This window comes from Carassius gibelio, chromosome A21, assembly GCF_023724105.1.
Source record: "Carassius gibelio isolate Cgi1373 ecotype wild population from Czech Republic chromosome A21, carGib1.2-hapl.c, whole genome shotgun sequence".
Taxonomy (NCBI): Eukaryota; Metazoa; Chordata; class Actinopteri; order Cypriniformes; family Cyprinidae; genus Carassius; species Carassius gibelio.
In genome coordinates, this window is record NC_068391.1 from 18,664,871 (window position 1) to 18,681,848 (window position 16,978).

Here is a 16,978-nt window from a genome sequence, read left to right on the forward strand (position 1 = left end):
GGAAAATAGTTATTAGTGATAATCTGAAGTGTCTAAATATTTTACAAAATAAGATTAAGCCATAAATGATAAATCAATTGATATAATGTTCACAATAAGGTCAAAATATATGGTTTGGCAAACAGTAGAGGCCCATGTTCATAATTAAAGTGATGACCTAATCCTGTGCATGGTTACTTTTTCTAGTTACTACTCATACCAGTTGCTTAAAGGTCATTATAAAATGGTTTAGAAAAGTAGTTCTGAGAAAAGCTCTAGTGGCATTTGTTTTGCAGAAATCACTTGGTTTGCTACTGTGTATCTAAGTGTAATGACATTCAGATTTAAATGTTCAAACAATCAGAGCCACTGTAGTTTTCATTAACCAATTCCAGATAAATAGATAATTTAGAGCTCACACACACTTTAAATTAATAAAGTCCATTATAAACAAACACTGCATGACACTCCATCAATACCAGATACTCTGGCTTGTATAGAAAATAATTAACTCTTTTCCTGAGATGAAAGGTTATGCCATCACATATTTTTTGCCCAGCGGCATGCGCTTTTATGACAATCTGGAAAATAAGGAACTGATAACATATCATCAGAGGCATCAAGACAACATCAAAAACATTCAGAAAAATTGTGTCCGAATGGAGGTACCCTGCAGAAAAATACAGTCTCAAATGACAGCTGAAAATAAGCATGCACGCAGATTAATAATCATTTAGTACAGCCTAGTTGGAGACTTGACACCTTCAATGAGTCTTTTACTGAGAGGCACACAAAACAATTTCTCACATGAATGATTTCATAGTAATAGCAGATAAGAATATATGGAGGAAAAAGAGGCAAACCATCTCAGCAGCTGGTTAGAATGCAATAACAGTCAACAAGGGGGATAATTGCAAGATGGATGTTAGAATGCACAAGGGTTAATGTCAGCCATTTGTTAGATGCTGTCTCAGGAAAATGTCTCTCTACTAGCTGATCTAAGGGATTTCTGCAAGCTGGCCAGAAAGACATATAAAAGATGCTAATAGCATTTAACTATTAAGAGCAATACCATCTAAATGTGTGTATAATGTGACTAATCTGTTGAGATGTTGTAAACAAATTTAAATTCCAAGATAGTCATTGTTGTATAATCATAACTTTGTTGATTTGCTTGTGATTTTAGTGTGTACTGCTCTTTTATTCTACTGTTATCATATTAAATGTTAAGAGATATCTGTACTAAAAACTAAATAAGAATAAAACAATAATACATAAATAAATATTATAATAAATATAACTTCATTATAAAATAATACAATTAAAATAATTGTCGATTTTTTTGTTAATACTTTTACCTACTTCTTAATTATTTTACATTTATTTTTGTCTTAATTTAAATTATTTGCATCATATAATACATCATATATGCAGTCAGTAATTTTAACTGTATATTATATAAATAAATACATATAAATAAAATAAATAAATAAATCTGTTAGCATTTGTTTTCAGTTAATTTCTATTTTCAGTGCCATTGTAGAATTTAAAATATAGTCAAGCTTTTTTTCCAAGTAGTTAGCTACATCTTAACTAGGGTAACCGTGTCAACAATGAACAAGTACATTGATTTTAAATACAGCAAAAAAATAAATAAAATAAATAAATAAATAAATTCCAATATACATAACAAAAGTTACAAATTTAATACATAGTACTAGGAATCGAATCATTGAATCTTTTTTTTGTGATTTCTGAATAAACAAATTCAGTATAATGTATCAGACTCACATAAGGTACGTCCCAATTTGCGAACTGAAGCACTATCCTATGACGTTTTGTAGTGTAAATAGTGCGAGTACTGTGTTCACACTGAAAAGTCCACAAAAGTGCACTTTACTTAAATAACTGAAAAACAAAGTGCGAAATGTTGAATACTTCATGCACTCAGCTGTCAAAACTTTAATTAGCAGAGGGGAGGGGCTTGCAGACTCCGATTATGAATGACAAAATAATCTTATATAATCCATACACTACATGGTCAAGTAGATTAAGTACAGTATGGGAGTTATGAGCATTTAAGATGACCAATTCACTAGAATGAATCAGACTTTTAAAACCTGACGTAGCATGAGTAACATTCATCTGTGATCTCCACATATCTGTGCCCACATATAAGTGTATCCACTTTTTTTTAGAGCATTTAATTTCAGTCTTTATAGTGAGGGGAAAAAAAATATTCATGACATTCATTACAGGAATTGCATAAGCAATGTAGACACACCTGCTTCTCTCCTTCAACCATCATTATTTGATGAAATGGTGAGGTCTCAATTTCCAACTCTCCTGTTGTGCACAAGATCCCCAGCTCAATAATTCATCAGGGCCATGGAAAGCAGCTGGGCTGTCCGAGTCTCTCCTCAATACATATCGAACACAGTTCTTCCTCCTGTTCTTGTTCTTTCTCCTGTTCAAGACCATAGTGTATTTTAGCTGTAACGGACCATGGAGGAACTTCAGAGGCAAGCAGGCAACTTGATTGAGGGCAAGCCCAGAAAGGTGAGGTTCAGGCTGGCCTCGTCGTACAGCGGCCGGGTGCTGAAGCACGTGTATGAAGATGGACAGGAACTGGATAGTCCAGAGGAGCAGTACCCACACAGCTTCATGCACACCAAGATGGAGATGGGACATCTGTGTGGCTTAGAAGACATGCAGGAGCAGAGTTTGTACCCTCCGACAGGCCTGATCGCCCAGAGGATAAACGTCTATCGAGGAGTGACAGGATGCAACTCCCTGGTGTGTGGAGATCTTCCAGAAGGGGATCATAAAGTAAGAATGCACTGCACTGAAAACTAGATTGCTCTCTGTGGACAGAACATTGAAACTTATTTTAAAAAATGCTTTTAAAAGATTAATACGGGTCATACATTCGTACGCTAACTAAAGTAAACCTCCTCTGTGATATATATTTTTAATTCCATTATTAAAACTTCCCTTATTTAATGAAAAATAAATAAATAAATAACATTCTTGAAAATAGAACTTCAGTAGGTAGTTTGGCATAATCTTGCATTATAATAATATTAATTAAAATAATAAAAACTACATACTGCTTATTAAAAAAAAAAAGTGTGGCAAATACAATGCCACTTTATGATCAAAAAGTACTGCGGTGCAACCACAAAAAAAAAAAAAAAAAAAAAAAAAATCCTATCATAGAGTTTATGATATAAGAGGGCTGTCAAGGTCAGAAAATATAATATTATATCAGATAATTTTAATAACAAGGAAAGGTTATTTAAGATTGCATAATGCCCACTCAAAGTGCAATGGTATTTATGAATAAACCATTTTAATAATATTTTACTTAGCAAAATATGTTCTAAAACATAGGTACCCTCACATGAATGGAAAATGTAAGGAAATATGTTATTACTGTATAGTTATACATCTTTACTTACACCACATTACATTTTTAGAGTCGTTGAATGCTTCTTAAAAATAGTTCTAAAAAATCATATCCAGCCAACGTGAATTTAAACAGTAAGATATTTGTCTTATTCTTTGTCATTAACCATCTGATTTGTCATTGACCCTTTCACTATTGTTCATAATTAGGATTATGATCCACCTCTGTTCCCACTTCGATTATGAACAAATCCTCAGATCACTTTTATTGAGAAAGCTGGAATTGCTACTTCTCTAAATCTTGCCTTGGAGACATATTAGATGATAATTCCATGAACTTATTCTGAAGGTGCGATGTGAGCCATATCTAGAGATCTGAATATCACAAGGGTTGGGGCTCTTTTGACCATGTAGCAACTACCAAGAACATTCTAGCAACCATCGACATTATCTTAAAGCCCTATCAAAGACTTTAGATCTACCAAGACGGTGCACTCCTATTACTTATTAGAAGCCATGGCCTTATGGTTAGAGAGTTTGACTCCTAACCTTAAGGTTGTGGGTGTGAGTCTCGGACTGGAAATTCCACGACTGAGGTGCCCTTGATGTGTGTGTGTGTGTTCACTGCTGTTTGTGTGTTTGTGTGTGCACTTTGGATGGGTTAAATGCAGAGCATGAATTCTGAGTATGGGTCACCATACTTGTATGCCACTTCATTCACTCACTCACTTATAAATGGGAGAAAGCATAACATACAATATGGCGGAATAGTCCTGCCTTCTCAGTAAAAGAGCCAATCACTAAATGGTAATGTCATCGCATCACTGCAGCTGCCATTGGAAGTTCCGGTTGCTATAGAAACAGTCAGCATTCTGGGATGCACGCCTACTGCACTTGCACTTTAGCTGCTCTAGCCTGAAAAATAAGCTATTTTTTAATCTTATTTGTGCAAATCAAACTAAATGTATGAGGCAGTTTTTATCAGATTTTATAGGTGATTTTAAACATGAAATTGTACCTTTGGAGAATTTGATGTTTCCCCATTCAAAGAGATAGGAGCCGTACTTACATGACTGAAATGTTTTAAAGATGCCCGCCAGGTGAAATGACTTGCCTTAAAGGGACTTTGGCCTTATAAACCAAACAAAATATTATAAATCTCACTGTACTATCAGTTGTTACTGATGTTCTCTTCACTATGTTATCATCGCTTTCAAAAGACGCTTCTGTGTTTCCGATTAGCCTACTGAGAAGTGTTTGCCTTGATTCTGATTCACTGTCTGCTGCTTTTATTTTGGTACTGCATAAATGTTTCATCAAATTTGATAATGCTTTGCAGAGTCAAACTTCATTCCAGCCCACATAAGAATAATATCTATTATTTTTTTCCCAATGTTATGAACACACTGAAATGTAAATTGCCTTTTTCACAGTAATCATGATTTTATTCTTTTGGGACATTTTGTAGATATTGCAATAGCATCTAAGGTGGGTAAGTTTAGAAAATAATGTGTGTTTTGTAAGGATTCCTAATTGTATGTAAAACATTGCTTACAAGATTTTTCTCTTGTTTTGTCTTGCTCCACGGTCGCAGTGCTGTTTTTGAATTCTCTGTTTTTATGCCACACCGTTACTAATTCATAGTTCCCAGATCTAATAATAGACCCAAACTCCAACACAGCTTCTAAACATAGGGATGCAATTACATCTCATCCGCATGGATATTCTTTTCCTTTCCAGTGTGAACTATGTTGTGTTTCTCTGCCTCAAATCTTCAAATACATAGACTGAATAAACATCAAACAATGTGGATACTTAAATAAGATTGAAAATTGCTTCTTTGTGTTGTATTAAACTTATATTGTCATTAAAATGTCACCTGTGACATGCTGCTGAAAGACTAAACTGGCAGCATATTTATCACATTTCTCATCATCTGATCCCCGACATTTAATCTAATCAAATCTATCAGTGTGTCAGAATTTTAAAAGCCAGCCATGCTACAGTCAGTAATGAACAGGCTCATGATGGGTAAAGGGCATTTGCCTCATGGGGATGTAAGTTTCAGTCTGGCCTGCGTCATGTCCTAATCCTATTTCCCAACTCTCACCTCAGTGGTGTCCTTTTTCTCTTGACTTGTCCTGTCCTTAAAAGACACTTATATACAACTTATCACATCCAAGTGAAAGATATAACACCAACATGTCACTATATGAATAAATAAACAACCAAACAAACATAATCACTGAGTTGTAAAAAGGATCACCCCTCCTAAAAAGACTTGTTAACCCAATCAGGTGTAGTTCTTGGTAGTGCAACTGAAGCAAACAATCAACTATGGGTGGCAAGTCACTGTCAAAATATCTCCAGGATAAAGTTGTGGACAGGCACAAGTCAGAAGATGGATAATAATATAAAATAATAAAATAAAATAAAATGCTTTATCAATGCCTAGAAGCACAGTGAAGTCTATTATCAATAAGTGAAAGGTACAACACAGACCCTCCCTGGATCAGGACGTCGCTCCAAACTGGATGAAAGAGCCAAGAGGAAACTGGTCAGAGAGGCGACCAAGAGGCCAACATCAACTCTGAAGCAGTTACAGGAGTTTATAACTAACCATGAGTGTGGTAATTGTGTGCATGTGAAAACAATATCACAAAGTTTCCACAAATGTGGCTTGTAGGGGAGGGTTGCAAGAAAAAAGCTACTCCTCAAGAAAGGCCACATACAACCATGACCGAGCTTTGCCAAAACGCACCTTAAAGATTCTTAGGCAGATGAGAGTAAAACTGAATTATTTGGCCTCAACACCAAACAATATGTCTGTTGGAAAACCAATACAGCTCAGCATAAAAAAACAGCATTCCTCCAGTAAAGCACGGAGTAAAGCATTGTTAATATCGTGTTTCTCTGCAGCAGGGACTGGAGCACTTGTCAGGATAGAAGAAAAATGGATTGCGCAAAAACTTGCTGTCCTCTGCCAGAAAGTTTTCAATAGGAAGAAGGTTTACCTTCCAAAGCACACAACAAAACTGATCACACAGTGTTTGAAGGAAAAAAAGGTGAACATCCTTGCATAGCCTATAGTCAGAGCCTAGACTTCTAAAATCTGTGGAATGACTTGAAGACTGCTGTCCACAAACACTCAACATCAATATTAACTGAACGAGCGGTTCTGCAAAGAAGAGTGGGCAAATATTGTCTAGATGTGCAAAGTAAGTACAGATATATCCCAACAGAATAAAGGCTATTATTAAAGCAAAAGGTGGTTCAACTAAATCTGTTTTTTTTTTTTTTGTCACAGTGGTACTACACTTGAATGTTATAAGTGACTGGATAAAACAAAAACTGTGTCTGTCTTTATTTCAACAAAATGTGATTGGAGGGGTGATTCTGTTCTATACCCACTATATATATATGTATTAGGGGTGTAACGGTACGTGTATACGTACCGGACCGTTTCGGTACAGGGCTTTCGGTACGGTGCACGTGTGTGCCTAATGACCAAATGTATTATTTTGTGTGCGGAACATAGGTACATTTTCGTGTTTTCAAACGAACATATTAAGTGGCAGAGGTCTCGGCGTTCAGCGGAAATCCCGCCCTGCAGCTGATTCTAAGCCCGGTGACACACTGGCTGCATGGCGTGTGTCATGATTCTGCCCTCGTGTCCTTGATTTTTCCTAGTCTTGAGGCAGGATCATGACAGACCCGTGTTTGTGTACAAGCACATGGCCTTGCCTTTGGGCCATGTGCTTGTGTTGTCTCGTTCCCTTGCCCCGCCCCCCTTGTTAACCTAGTCGTGTCTTGATTGTCCCATCTGTGCCACCTGTCGTGTCTTGATTGTTCCCCCTATTTAGATCTCCAAGTGTGCTCTGTCTTGCGTCGGTTCATTGTGATTTGTGTACCTCATATGTGTTCATCATTCGTGATTGTACCTTGTCCTTGAAACTCCTCGAAGTCTTTTGTCCTGCAGTGAGTGTTTGTTAGTAGTTAGTGTTCAGTCTTTGTTTACCTTGTTTTTTGTGTTTTGGAGAATTATTTAGTGTTTACCCTAGCCCTTGTTTTCCCCCTCGTGGGTTTTTGTTTTCCCTTCTGTATAATAAATCCTGTGTTGAGTTACTTCCTGTCTGCACCAGAGTTCCTACCTACCAAAACCGTGACAGAATGAACCGACCACGAAGGAACTCAGCAGACAGGAGGCAATGCTGGATGGCATCAGCCAGCCAGCGAGATTGTTTTGAGGGCTCTCGCCTTGTGGTGTTCCGGGGGACCAGGGGAGGTCGTTCCGGAGCGAGCGGGCGAGAGGAGGAGCCCCAGAGGTCCCCTCCACCTACCCAGCTGCCAACGATCCCTGAGGGTCGTGTCCTGGCCGTGGCAACCCTGGGGGATCAGGCAAGCCCCTCCCAGAGTCCTGTGGTGCCCTCCACAGCCAGCAGTCTCCCCATGAAACGAGCGAGACGGTTTTCATGGGAGTCAACTTCTGAGTCTTCGGCGTCCGAGACTGCCCTGCCCGAGACCAAACTCCCCCAACCCGCCTCTGACCCAGCTGTGGCCTCTGCACCGCGCCCAAGGAGGAAGAGGAGGAAGAGGGGGCCTGCCGGTCCTGTGACCCTGTCTCCTCCCGTGCCAGCAGCGGAGAGCGCTGGCGTGCCCGTGCCAGCAGCGGAGAGCGTGCCCGTGCCAGCAGCGGTGAGAGCTGGCGTGCCCGTGCCAGCAGCGGTGAGAGCTGGCGTGCCCGTGCCAGCAGCGGAGAGCGCTGGCGTGCCCGAGCCAGCAGCGGTGAGCGTGTCCGAGCCAGCAGCGGAGAGCGCTGGCGTGCCCGAGCCAGCAGCGGTGAGCGCTGGCGTGCCCGAGCCGGCAAAGAAGAGGGCAGTATGCAAGTCGGCAGTCGTGAGAGCGCAGGAGAGTGCCGCGGCCGACTCTGCAGCAAGGACTTTAGTACAGTGTGTCTCATCTCGTAAGGAGATGCCAATTGTCGTAGCGGCTAAAGCCTTTTCAGATTATTTGTCTAGTCTTGTCCGTATCCTAGAAGTCCCCGTCAGTCCTGTCTTGTCCTCAGACCCTGTCCCCAGAAATCCTGAGTGTCCTGATGTCGTCTCCCCGTGTCCCGTAGATGTCGTCTCCCCGTGTCCCGTGAGTGTTGCCCCGTGTCCTGCTGATGTAGTCATGTATCCTGTTGATGTGGCCCCGTGTCCCGTAGATGTCCCGTGTCCTGTTGTCCCCCCGTGTCCAGTAGATGTTGCCCCATGTCCCGTAGATGTCCCGTGTCCAGTAGATGTTGCCCCGTGTCCCGTAGATGTCCCGTGTCCAGTAGATGTTGTCGTCCCGTGTCCAGTAGATGTTGTCCCCCCGTGTCCAGCTGTCGTCTCCCCGCGTCCCGTAAGTCTTGCCCCGCGTCCCTTGTCTGCTCCTATCATGTCCCCTGTCAGTTGTCCCGAGACCCCTCCCCGCCCCTCACCACCCAGACCTGCCCGTACCCCCCGTCGTCAGCCTTCGTCCTGTCCTCCTAAAACTCCTGCCCCACCCACTCACCCTGTTCTGTCCCCCATGAACTTTGTGGTCCCTCCTCCTCCCCCTTCCCTGTTTGTTTTTTTTTATTTGTCACCCTAACCCTGCCGTCGTGTATTCATGTCTGCCTTTGTTATTATTTGTCATGTCTTGTTGGTTTGTGTCGGTGTCCCAGTCCGTCATGTCAGTCATGTCTCGTGTTTGATGTTCCCTTGAGGAGCGTCTGGAAGCCGCTCCTTAAGGGAGGGGTTCTGTCATGATTCTGCCCTCGTGTCCTTGATTTTTCCTAGTCTTGAGTGTGAGACTGTGTTGAGTTACTTCCTGTCTGCACCTGAGTTCCTCCCTACCAAAACCGTGACAGCGTGAGCGTGGCGTTTCTGCTGCGTGTCAGTTGCATGATGGCTGCTTGTGTTTTCTGTGTCTTTACACACCAGAATCGTGCCTGACACGGCGCTGTGTTTGACAGGTGCAATATGCCAGTGTGTCACCGGCCTAAGGTTTTCAAAAGGCATCACGCGAGTGTGAACATCACTACAACTAAGGAACAAAAATTATTGTAATTCAAACGCAGCTCCCGTCGGCATTTAAACAGACCTTTGCTCTTAATTCCGATCGGTCCAACACAATAACGAAATATGAGCAGGTCTAATAACTGAAACTGTTGATGCTGCACTTTACACTTTGGAAAAGTTATATATATATATATATATATATATATATATATATATATATATATATATTAAATATGAGCAGGCCCACAAGCTGGGATTGGTAATGCTGCACTGTAATCATAGTTATTTATTTATATATTTCATTATATTTTATTATATGATATTGGTTTGAGAACTTTGCAGCAGTATTTTATTTCTTATTTTTCCCTATGCTGCAGAAGGAAAAACAAACAATTTATGAAAATAACAACATATTTTACTGTTGAGTTGCTTGATTGTTTGAATTACTTCTTTCTATGAACTGATGTTTTTTCTTATCACAGAAAGGGGGAAATTATCAATAAATCATTATTTTATAGCATGTTTATAAGCATTGCAATTATAAATTAGGGATGGGCGTTTTCAGCAAATATCACATTCGAATACTCAAATATTCAAATATTCATTTATTTAAATTAAGTTTAATGAGACAGATGTTATTTTTCAGCAAAATGTATTGTTTCCGTCATTTTTGAACAAGCTTACACACAATAAGCTTGAACATTACACGTCATGTTTTGTAGCTGAAAACCTTTAACAATGCGTGCAAAGAAAAAAGTACAGATTACAAAAAAAATTTAACAAAGAAAAAACGTAAAGCAGCCTGCAGCAATTAGCCTATTGTAGAACGTAGCCTACACTTAACTTTGAAACTTTTAAACTGTCAGCAAATCTTTTTTATGCTTTTTTTTTTATATTGTTTTACATGTTCTTGTTAAGAAATACAGGCATGTAAACATGATAGGGGGAAAGTCGGCTCCTTAGTCTGTTAACAATAATGCCGGACACGGAAAAAACACGCTCTGACGGCACAGACGTTGGCGGGACTCAGAAATAACGGTGTGCTAAGCGAATAAGTTTTGTGAAGCACTTCGTGTTTTCGTTTCACCACTGAATGGGATCCTCATTTGGTGGAATACATGGCTCCAGCAAGAGCTGTTCCCACTCTCTGAAATCATCGCTGAAGAACTGGCTCAGCCTTTTCCGATGAGTGGGCATTGCATCCTCTTCATCGTTGGTGATGGCAGCTGCATCCGCACCACTCGCATCAAGGAAAATGTTCTGATAATGTTCAAAAAAGTTTTTTTTCTTCTTACTTCTCTCATGTTTTCATCGAGAAACCTGAGATGTTTGTGCTGAGGGTCTAAGGCAGACGGGAGAAGAGGAGTTTTCACTGAATTCTCCAAGTTAGCGGTGTTTATTCGTTGGTTGAGAGATGCCGCAACAATGTTCTTGAATTCGGTCACTTTCTGTGATTCTCCACGGCATATTTGAAGTACTGTAGAAGATTGCAGTTCTTAGGGGCCATTCACATATCGCGTCTATTGCCATCTCAAGTTCGTTTTTCCAGTGTAGGCGTGTGTTATGCGTGATCATAATGGAAGTGACGCGGTCGCGATGCGCACGTGTGCAACACGCCCATTTTTTCCAGGTGCGTCCGCACCGCATCGAGTTAAAAACATCTCAACTTTTCAGAATGCCGCAAGCGCACCGCAGGTCATGTGACAAGAACTAAACATTCAGCTTCATCCTTTCCCGTAACAACGTTGAACACTCAGCCAAGATGAAGGAACAGCTGATCATAGCTGTATATGGATTGCCATTTTGAAATAAATTTAGTAGCAGAGCCACTGAAAGCGTTTTTTCTTTGTGCTTCAAATCCATTTATCCTTTTCTGAAATTTCTGCGTCTTCATGGAGAGAGTGGTCATTGGTGCTTCGCAACGGCAGACGCCTCAGGAGCTTCTGCCCGAGTGCTTTGGAGAAGGAGAAAGCGGCGCGCCTAGCGTTTTCCACGCGTTTTAGGCGCGATATGTGAACTGCCCCTTATTCATTCATTAATTATTTTTTGCTTGCATACATCTTCAGATATGCCGTGGAGAATCACAGAAAGTGACCAAAATAGGTTTTATTGTGAACTTTTTTTTTTTTGCTAAATTCGAATATCATTTTTATTTATCTAATAATTAGAGCAGAACGAATATTCGAATGTTCGACTGCATTTGTGTGCATTTCAAACTGTATTTGTGTGTTGATTCTCCTCACATTTCATCAGTCAACCATTTAGAGTATGAATAAAAAATTAAGTATATGTAAGAGTTTAGCACTGTGTACTTTTCATGTCATTGTTATGAGCAATACCACAACACTCCTAATTAACACAATAACAATATGCCATTTTTTTATATCACAATTATTGTAAATACCAGTATATCACAACACCCCTAAATTGTAGTCACAAAAGCATTGTTTATTAAAAACAGCTACACAAAATAATCACAAAATAGTAAGTTCATAACTACAATACATTACTTACTGTGTAATTACATAGTAATAAACACCATGTGACTCTATGAACCATATGAAACTGCATGAACTAAGATTTGAATCTTTTTCTTAGTGATTCTGTGCTTATTTTTTATAGGCACCAGTACTCGATTTTGGAAAGATTATTATCTACACCAGCAACCTGAAGATTATTCGAGCTCCTCAGAGAAGGGGAGAATCTGAAAGAAGTCCTCACCGCAGCCGGGACAGGAAAGAAAGTTCCCCAGGACGGGAGTCCCGGAGCAAAGGGAGACATAGAACAGCAGGTTATCATGCAGAGGAACCAGATGCAATGACTGAACAAAAGGTATATACAGTCTGCAGTACAGTAGCCTATGTATACTTGCGTCTCCTGGCTTCTTCTGCACTACTAGACAGACTTTAATTTATCTGCTCATATCATAGTTGCTTGAACTAACAGTCAGGAATCTGAACAAACCTTGAACTAACCTTGACATGTAACTTGTACTGCTAAGGACATTAATTATATCTCAAATTTTTGACTTGTTGAGAAGTTGTATGTTATTACTGTTCCAAATGATAAGACAACAAAACAGACTAATACAATAAAGTCTTGGTGACATGGTTTTTTGATTTGGTACCAAATCACAGACAGAAAACATCTTTCATGGTGGCAACATATAATGATAGCCTGGAGTAGCTATTTTGACTGTTCCATAAACCATTGTTTCAAAAAATATAACATTGGTTTTATTACTATTGTTCATTTTTTATCTGTATTGTTTAACAAAGGCTGTGGTTTCTCAGAGCTGCATTCTACTTTTTTAACTTGTAACATTCTCAAAGCAATGATTAAGACATTTGCAGAATGTTATCCACTGCTGAAACACAATTTGTCATGAATAATGACTCTTTCTGAAACACCACTGAAAATAATGAACCATGACATGAGTCCCTGTACTGTACATTTCCATAAATCTTTTACTCTAATCAATCGGTCTGTTCTGTCTTTTACAAAAAAATACACCCATTGCAACATTATCTAAAATATGTACTTTAAGACCAGAAACAAGTGGTAATAAACCTCAGTACTCAATGGAGCAACACAGTTCTCTCCAAACATATCTGTTATTCAGCTACAATCAGATCAATTTAACCAACTTGCAAAAAGCATTCTCTTCAAACTGTCACTGAACATACTTGATAGTTTATGATAATGACACTATAGCCTCTTTTGTTGAAACAGTGAGAATGCAACTTGTACTTAAGTTAAGTTACAATGTACCTATTGTGTTCATGATGTAGGGGTAGAGTCAACAGTGTAATGACAGATGCATTTACAGAAATGTATTACACATGTAAATACAGGAAGGTATTTGTAAATATAACAAATATGTACAGTACACAATAAGAACATTGCACAAATGAGTACCTGAAATGGAAATACATAATAGTTAAAGACACTTAATATAAATCAGGTCTAAACATTTGTATTCAGTTCAATTAACTTAAGATTGCTTTTTTTGACACACTTTAGTAAGACTTAAGTACATCTTTATATGTTATACTCCTACTGTCTCTGACATATGGTTAAAGTGTACTGTTGAATGTACAGTACTGACAAGCATTAATGGTAAGCTAAAGTATGTTTTAAAGTCATTTTTAATGATACTTGTAAGTGTATTAATGTAGTATTAATTTAACATTTTTAAAGATGAAAATAAATGAACTTTATTTTAATTAATAAAATAAAATAAAATAAAATATGAGTTTAATTTTAATTAATTTAGCAGATGCTTTTATCCAAAGCGACTTACAGTGCATTCAGGCTATCAATTTTTATCTATCATGTTTTCCAGGGGAATCGAACCCACAACCTTGTGCTTGATAACGCAGTGCTCTACCAATTGAGCTACAGGAACACAATTTTTTTTTTTTTTTTTTTTTTTTTTACCATACAATGACAGTCAACTGGGTCCAATACTATTTGAGCTGCGTGTTTTTCAAAATGTTGTGTTCTGCAGTAGAAGGAAATACAAACAGGTTTGGAACATAAGGGTGAATAAATGATGTGAGAATTTTCATATTTTTGTGACTATACCTTTAAAATATGAAGGGGCAACAAGCTGCTTGCTTTTATTGGGCTCTTGGCTTCATCATCTTGCTTGCTTGTGCACCACGCATGTTTGCTGGTTTGTTTACTTGTTTTGTTTGTGCAGCAGGAAGCAGGCTCCTGTGAACAGTGTGGAGGTTCGGGCTGTGCGCCGTGCTCTCTCTGTCACGGCAGCAAATTGTCCATGCTGGCCAATCGCTTCAACGAGTCAATCAGAGAGCTGCGCTGCCCAGCATGCAACCCCCATGGCCAAGAGCGCTGCCAGTCCTGCACACACTAACACATCTACTGCTGCCAAGCTCTGTCGGATGGAGATCAGACCCTCTGATGTGTGAACGAAAGTGCATTTTGGATTAGTTCTTAAATATAACAGCTTGAGGGCGGAATGTGAACTGCTGGAAAGTACTGCGATGAAAGTTAATACAGATTCACTAGACAACGGTTAACAGTTGATATGAAATCAGAAAGGAACTGGAAACTCAAAGAGAGGAAAGGAACAACAGAGGAATGGAGAGAAAGTTTATATGTCACTGTTTTCTGATATTGGGTTATGGTCACATGACATTTAGGTTAACAAAAATATTTTTCTTCCTTTTTAAGTGTTAATTGTTGTTATTTTAAAATAAATTTATTCATTTAGCAGACACTTTTATCCAAAGTGATTTACAGTACATTCAGGCTATCAATTTTTACCTATCATGTGTTCCCAGGGATTCAAACCCCCAACCTTGCGCTTGATAGCACAGTGCTCTACCAATTGAGCTACAGGAACACATGATAAAATAAAATTAATTAAAATTTTATTAGTTAATGTTCTTCATTAAACTCATGAACCCTGTGTAAGTTGTTCACAACACTAGTTTGAGAAACCTAGATGTAATGAAATGTTTAATGCACTTTATGCTGTTATTAACAATGAACAGATTACAGTATATATCCTCTCTGTTTGCATTCCTATTTAAATCAGTGTGATCAATAAGTTAGGTCAAATGTAATCAAAGTAATCAAAAAGTAGGCTGATTATAAAACCTAAAATTTGAAATGCAATGGATAACTAAATGCATTTTTTTTGTCTAATTTAGAATCAGTACTTTGCTGTAAATCTGATTATGAACACATCTTGTTCATAATGTAGTCATTATTACTGTCTTCGAAAGCCCTGTTGTTTTATTAAGGTAAATACTACAAAAGGTTACACTATATTGATAACAAAGGTTTATAGTGCATTTCATATGCCAAACTGCATATCTCTGTCATTTGTCATGTGTTATTAAACTCAATTTCAGTAACTCCCAGAGACTACTGTAGATTTACTGCTGTTTTGTCATATTCCTTGGTGTACACTTTAAAATTAACTGAACACATAAGATAAGAATAAGAATATACAGTATATATGCATATGTATACAATGCATGACTTGAGGGTCATTCATATTTCTTATTGCTATTAAGAAAATCTGAAATGCTCTGAAAAAATCTTTCACTTTTGTTTTTGAGAGAGATTTCATGCTGCACAGCACAGAACCCGAATCAATAAAGGTTCTGGCCTTCAATTCTAATAACAACACAGATATTGGCAGATTTCACATCAATGCATGAAAGTGCACAGGAGCTTGCAGGACGAGCTTTTTAAATCTGCTCAGATTACAAGAATGTTACTTCTGTCATTTCAATTTGGGCGACATGCCATTTGCTTGTAAATTTTGAGTCCATGCAAAAATTATTTTTTCATAATTTTCAGTAAATATACAACTCTCTTTTGCCAGTCAATCAGAGATTCATGACAAAATTATGTTCTTTTCCCAGTCTTAGATTGTCCTTTCATACTCTATCATTATATATGCAACATTAACAAAGCCCATATGAGCATATTATCTATGGGGGGACAGCCAGGGGTCCCACTAATGTTCTCTATGTTATAATCTATTCATTAGTCCTATCCATAAAAATATTTTCCTGTGTCCATTGAATTTAAATGACAGCACTGGTAATAATGGGGACTGCATTTCAGATTGTCCAGCAACTAATACTATTTGCCAAAAACTGGTACAACCACATGAAATGACCAGACGAGTAATTGTAATATTTTGGCTTGAATAAGATCCTAGATGATTTGGCTACTGTACAGGGCAGTGTAGAGGCATAGTTATTCTTCCATTCTTTCTGTAAAAGATTTTTTTTTCTAACATGATGGATGTAAGAGCTTCCAGCGCAAGCTTCCAGAATGAGAAATCAATGTCATCAAGTTTCAGAGCCTGACTCAGTTTCATAGTGGTTATTTATTATTTTATTTTTATTAAGTAACATTATATTTCTAAAAGCAACTATCATTAAAAACTTCAAGGGCCCTATCTTGCACCCAGCGCAATTGACTTTGTACACAGACGCATGTGTCATTCCTATTTTGCACCTGCGCAAAGCGCGCTTTTCCCTCCACAGAAGCACGTCGCTAAACTAGTGAATGAACTTGCGCTCCCTGGGCGGTTCAGCGCAAAAAAGGAGGCGTGTTCCGGCGCAAACAATCCCTGGTGCTATTTTGCTGTTCCATTAAACAATTGCGCCACTGACCAGAAAAAACCTAGTCTAAAGTCAGTGGCGCGTTGCGCGTTGTTCATTATGCTATTTTAAGGGCGCATTCTTGACCATAATGTATAGCGTGCACAACGCGCATACACTTTGCTCATGTAATCTACACAGATGCAACAGTTATTTTTGCAAATCATAAACTGTTACACTAAAAAATATTAACACATGAGATGACGGAAATCATTGTGGTGTGCCACGAAGATGTGAAAAAATAGGCATAAATCTAGCTTACAAATTATTCAGGCTAATTGTAGTAATTAAGGATCAGACATGTTTGAGGTCATATATGTATATAAGGACATCTGACAAATTGGTTTGTCCGTCAGGAACCAGGAAAAAAAAATCGATGAAACAATTGTGGCTATTTCCTCCCACGCCTGT

The 16,978-nt window shown here is 38.6% G+C and overlaps 1 protein-coding gene across 1 annotated transcript; it reads left to right on the forward strand.

Moving 5' to 3' along the window:
• The first annotated feature begins 2,484 nt into the window (after positions 1-2,484).
• LOC127942172 (glutaredoxin domain-containing cysteine-rich protein 2-like) lies at positions 2,485-14,570 on the forward strand. The gene is made up of 3 exons (XM_052537807.1): positions 2,485-2,808; positions 12,036-12,245; positions 14,119-14,570. Exons 1-3 carry the CDS (start codon positions 2,485-2,487, stop codon positions 14,290-14,292), a joined length of 708 nt encoding a protein of 235 aa, XP_052393767.1. The 3' UTR covers positions 14,293-14,570.
• Positions 14,571-16,978: the final 2,408 nt, after the last annotated feature.

Excerpts from the sequence above, each read along its gene's own strand:
- LOC127942172 (XM_052537807.1), top strand. The coding sequence starts at position 2,485 with ATGGAGGAACTTCAGAGGCAAGCAGGCAACTTGATTGAGGGCAAGCCC. Across the intron at positions 2,809-12,035 it reads TTCCAGAAGGGGATCATAAA|GCACCAGTACTCGATTTTGG; the intron begins GTAAGAATGCAC and ends TATTTTTTATAG. Across the intron at positions 12,246-14,118 it reads ATGCAATGACTGAACAAAAG|CAGGAAGCAGGCTCCTGTGA; the intron begins GTATATACAGTC and ends TTGTTTGTGCAG.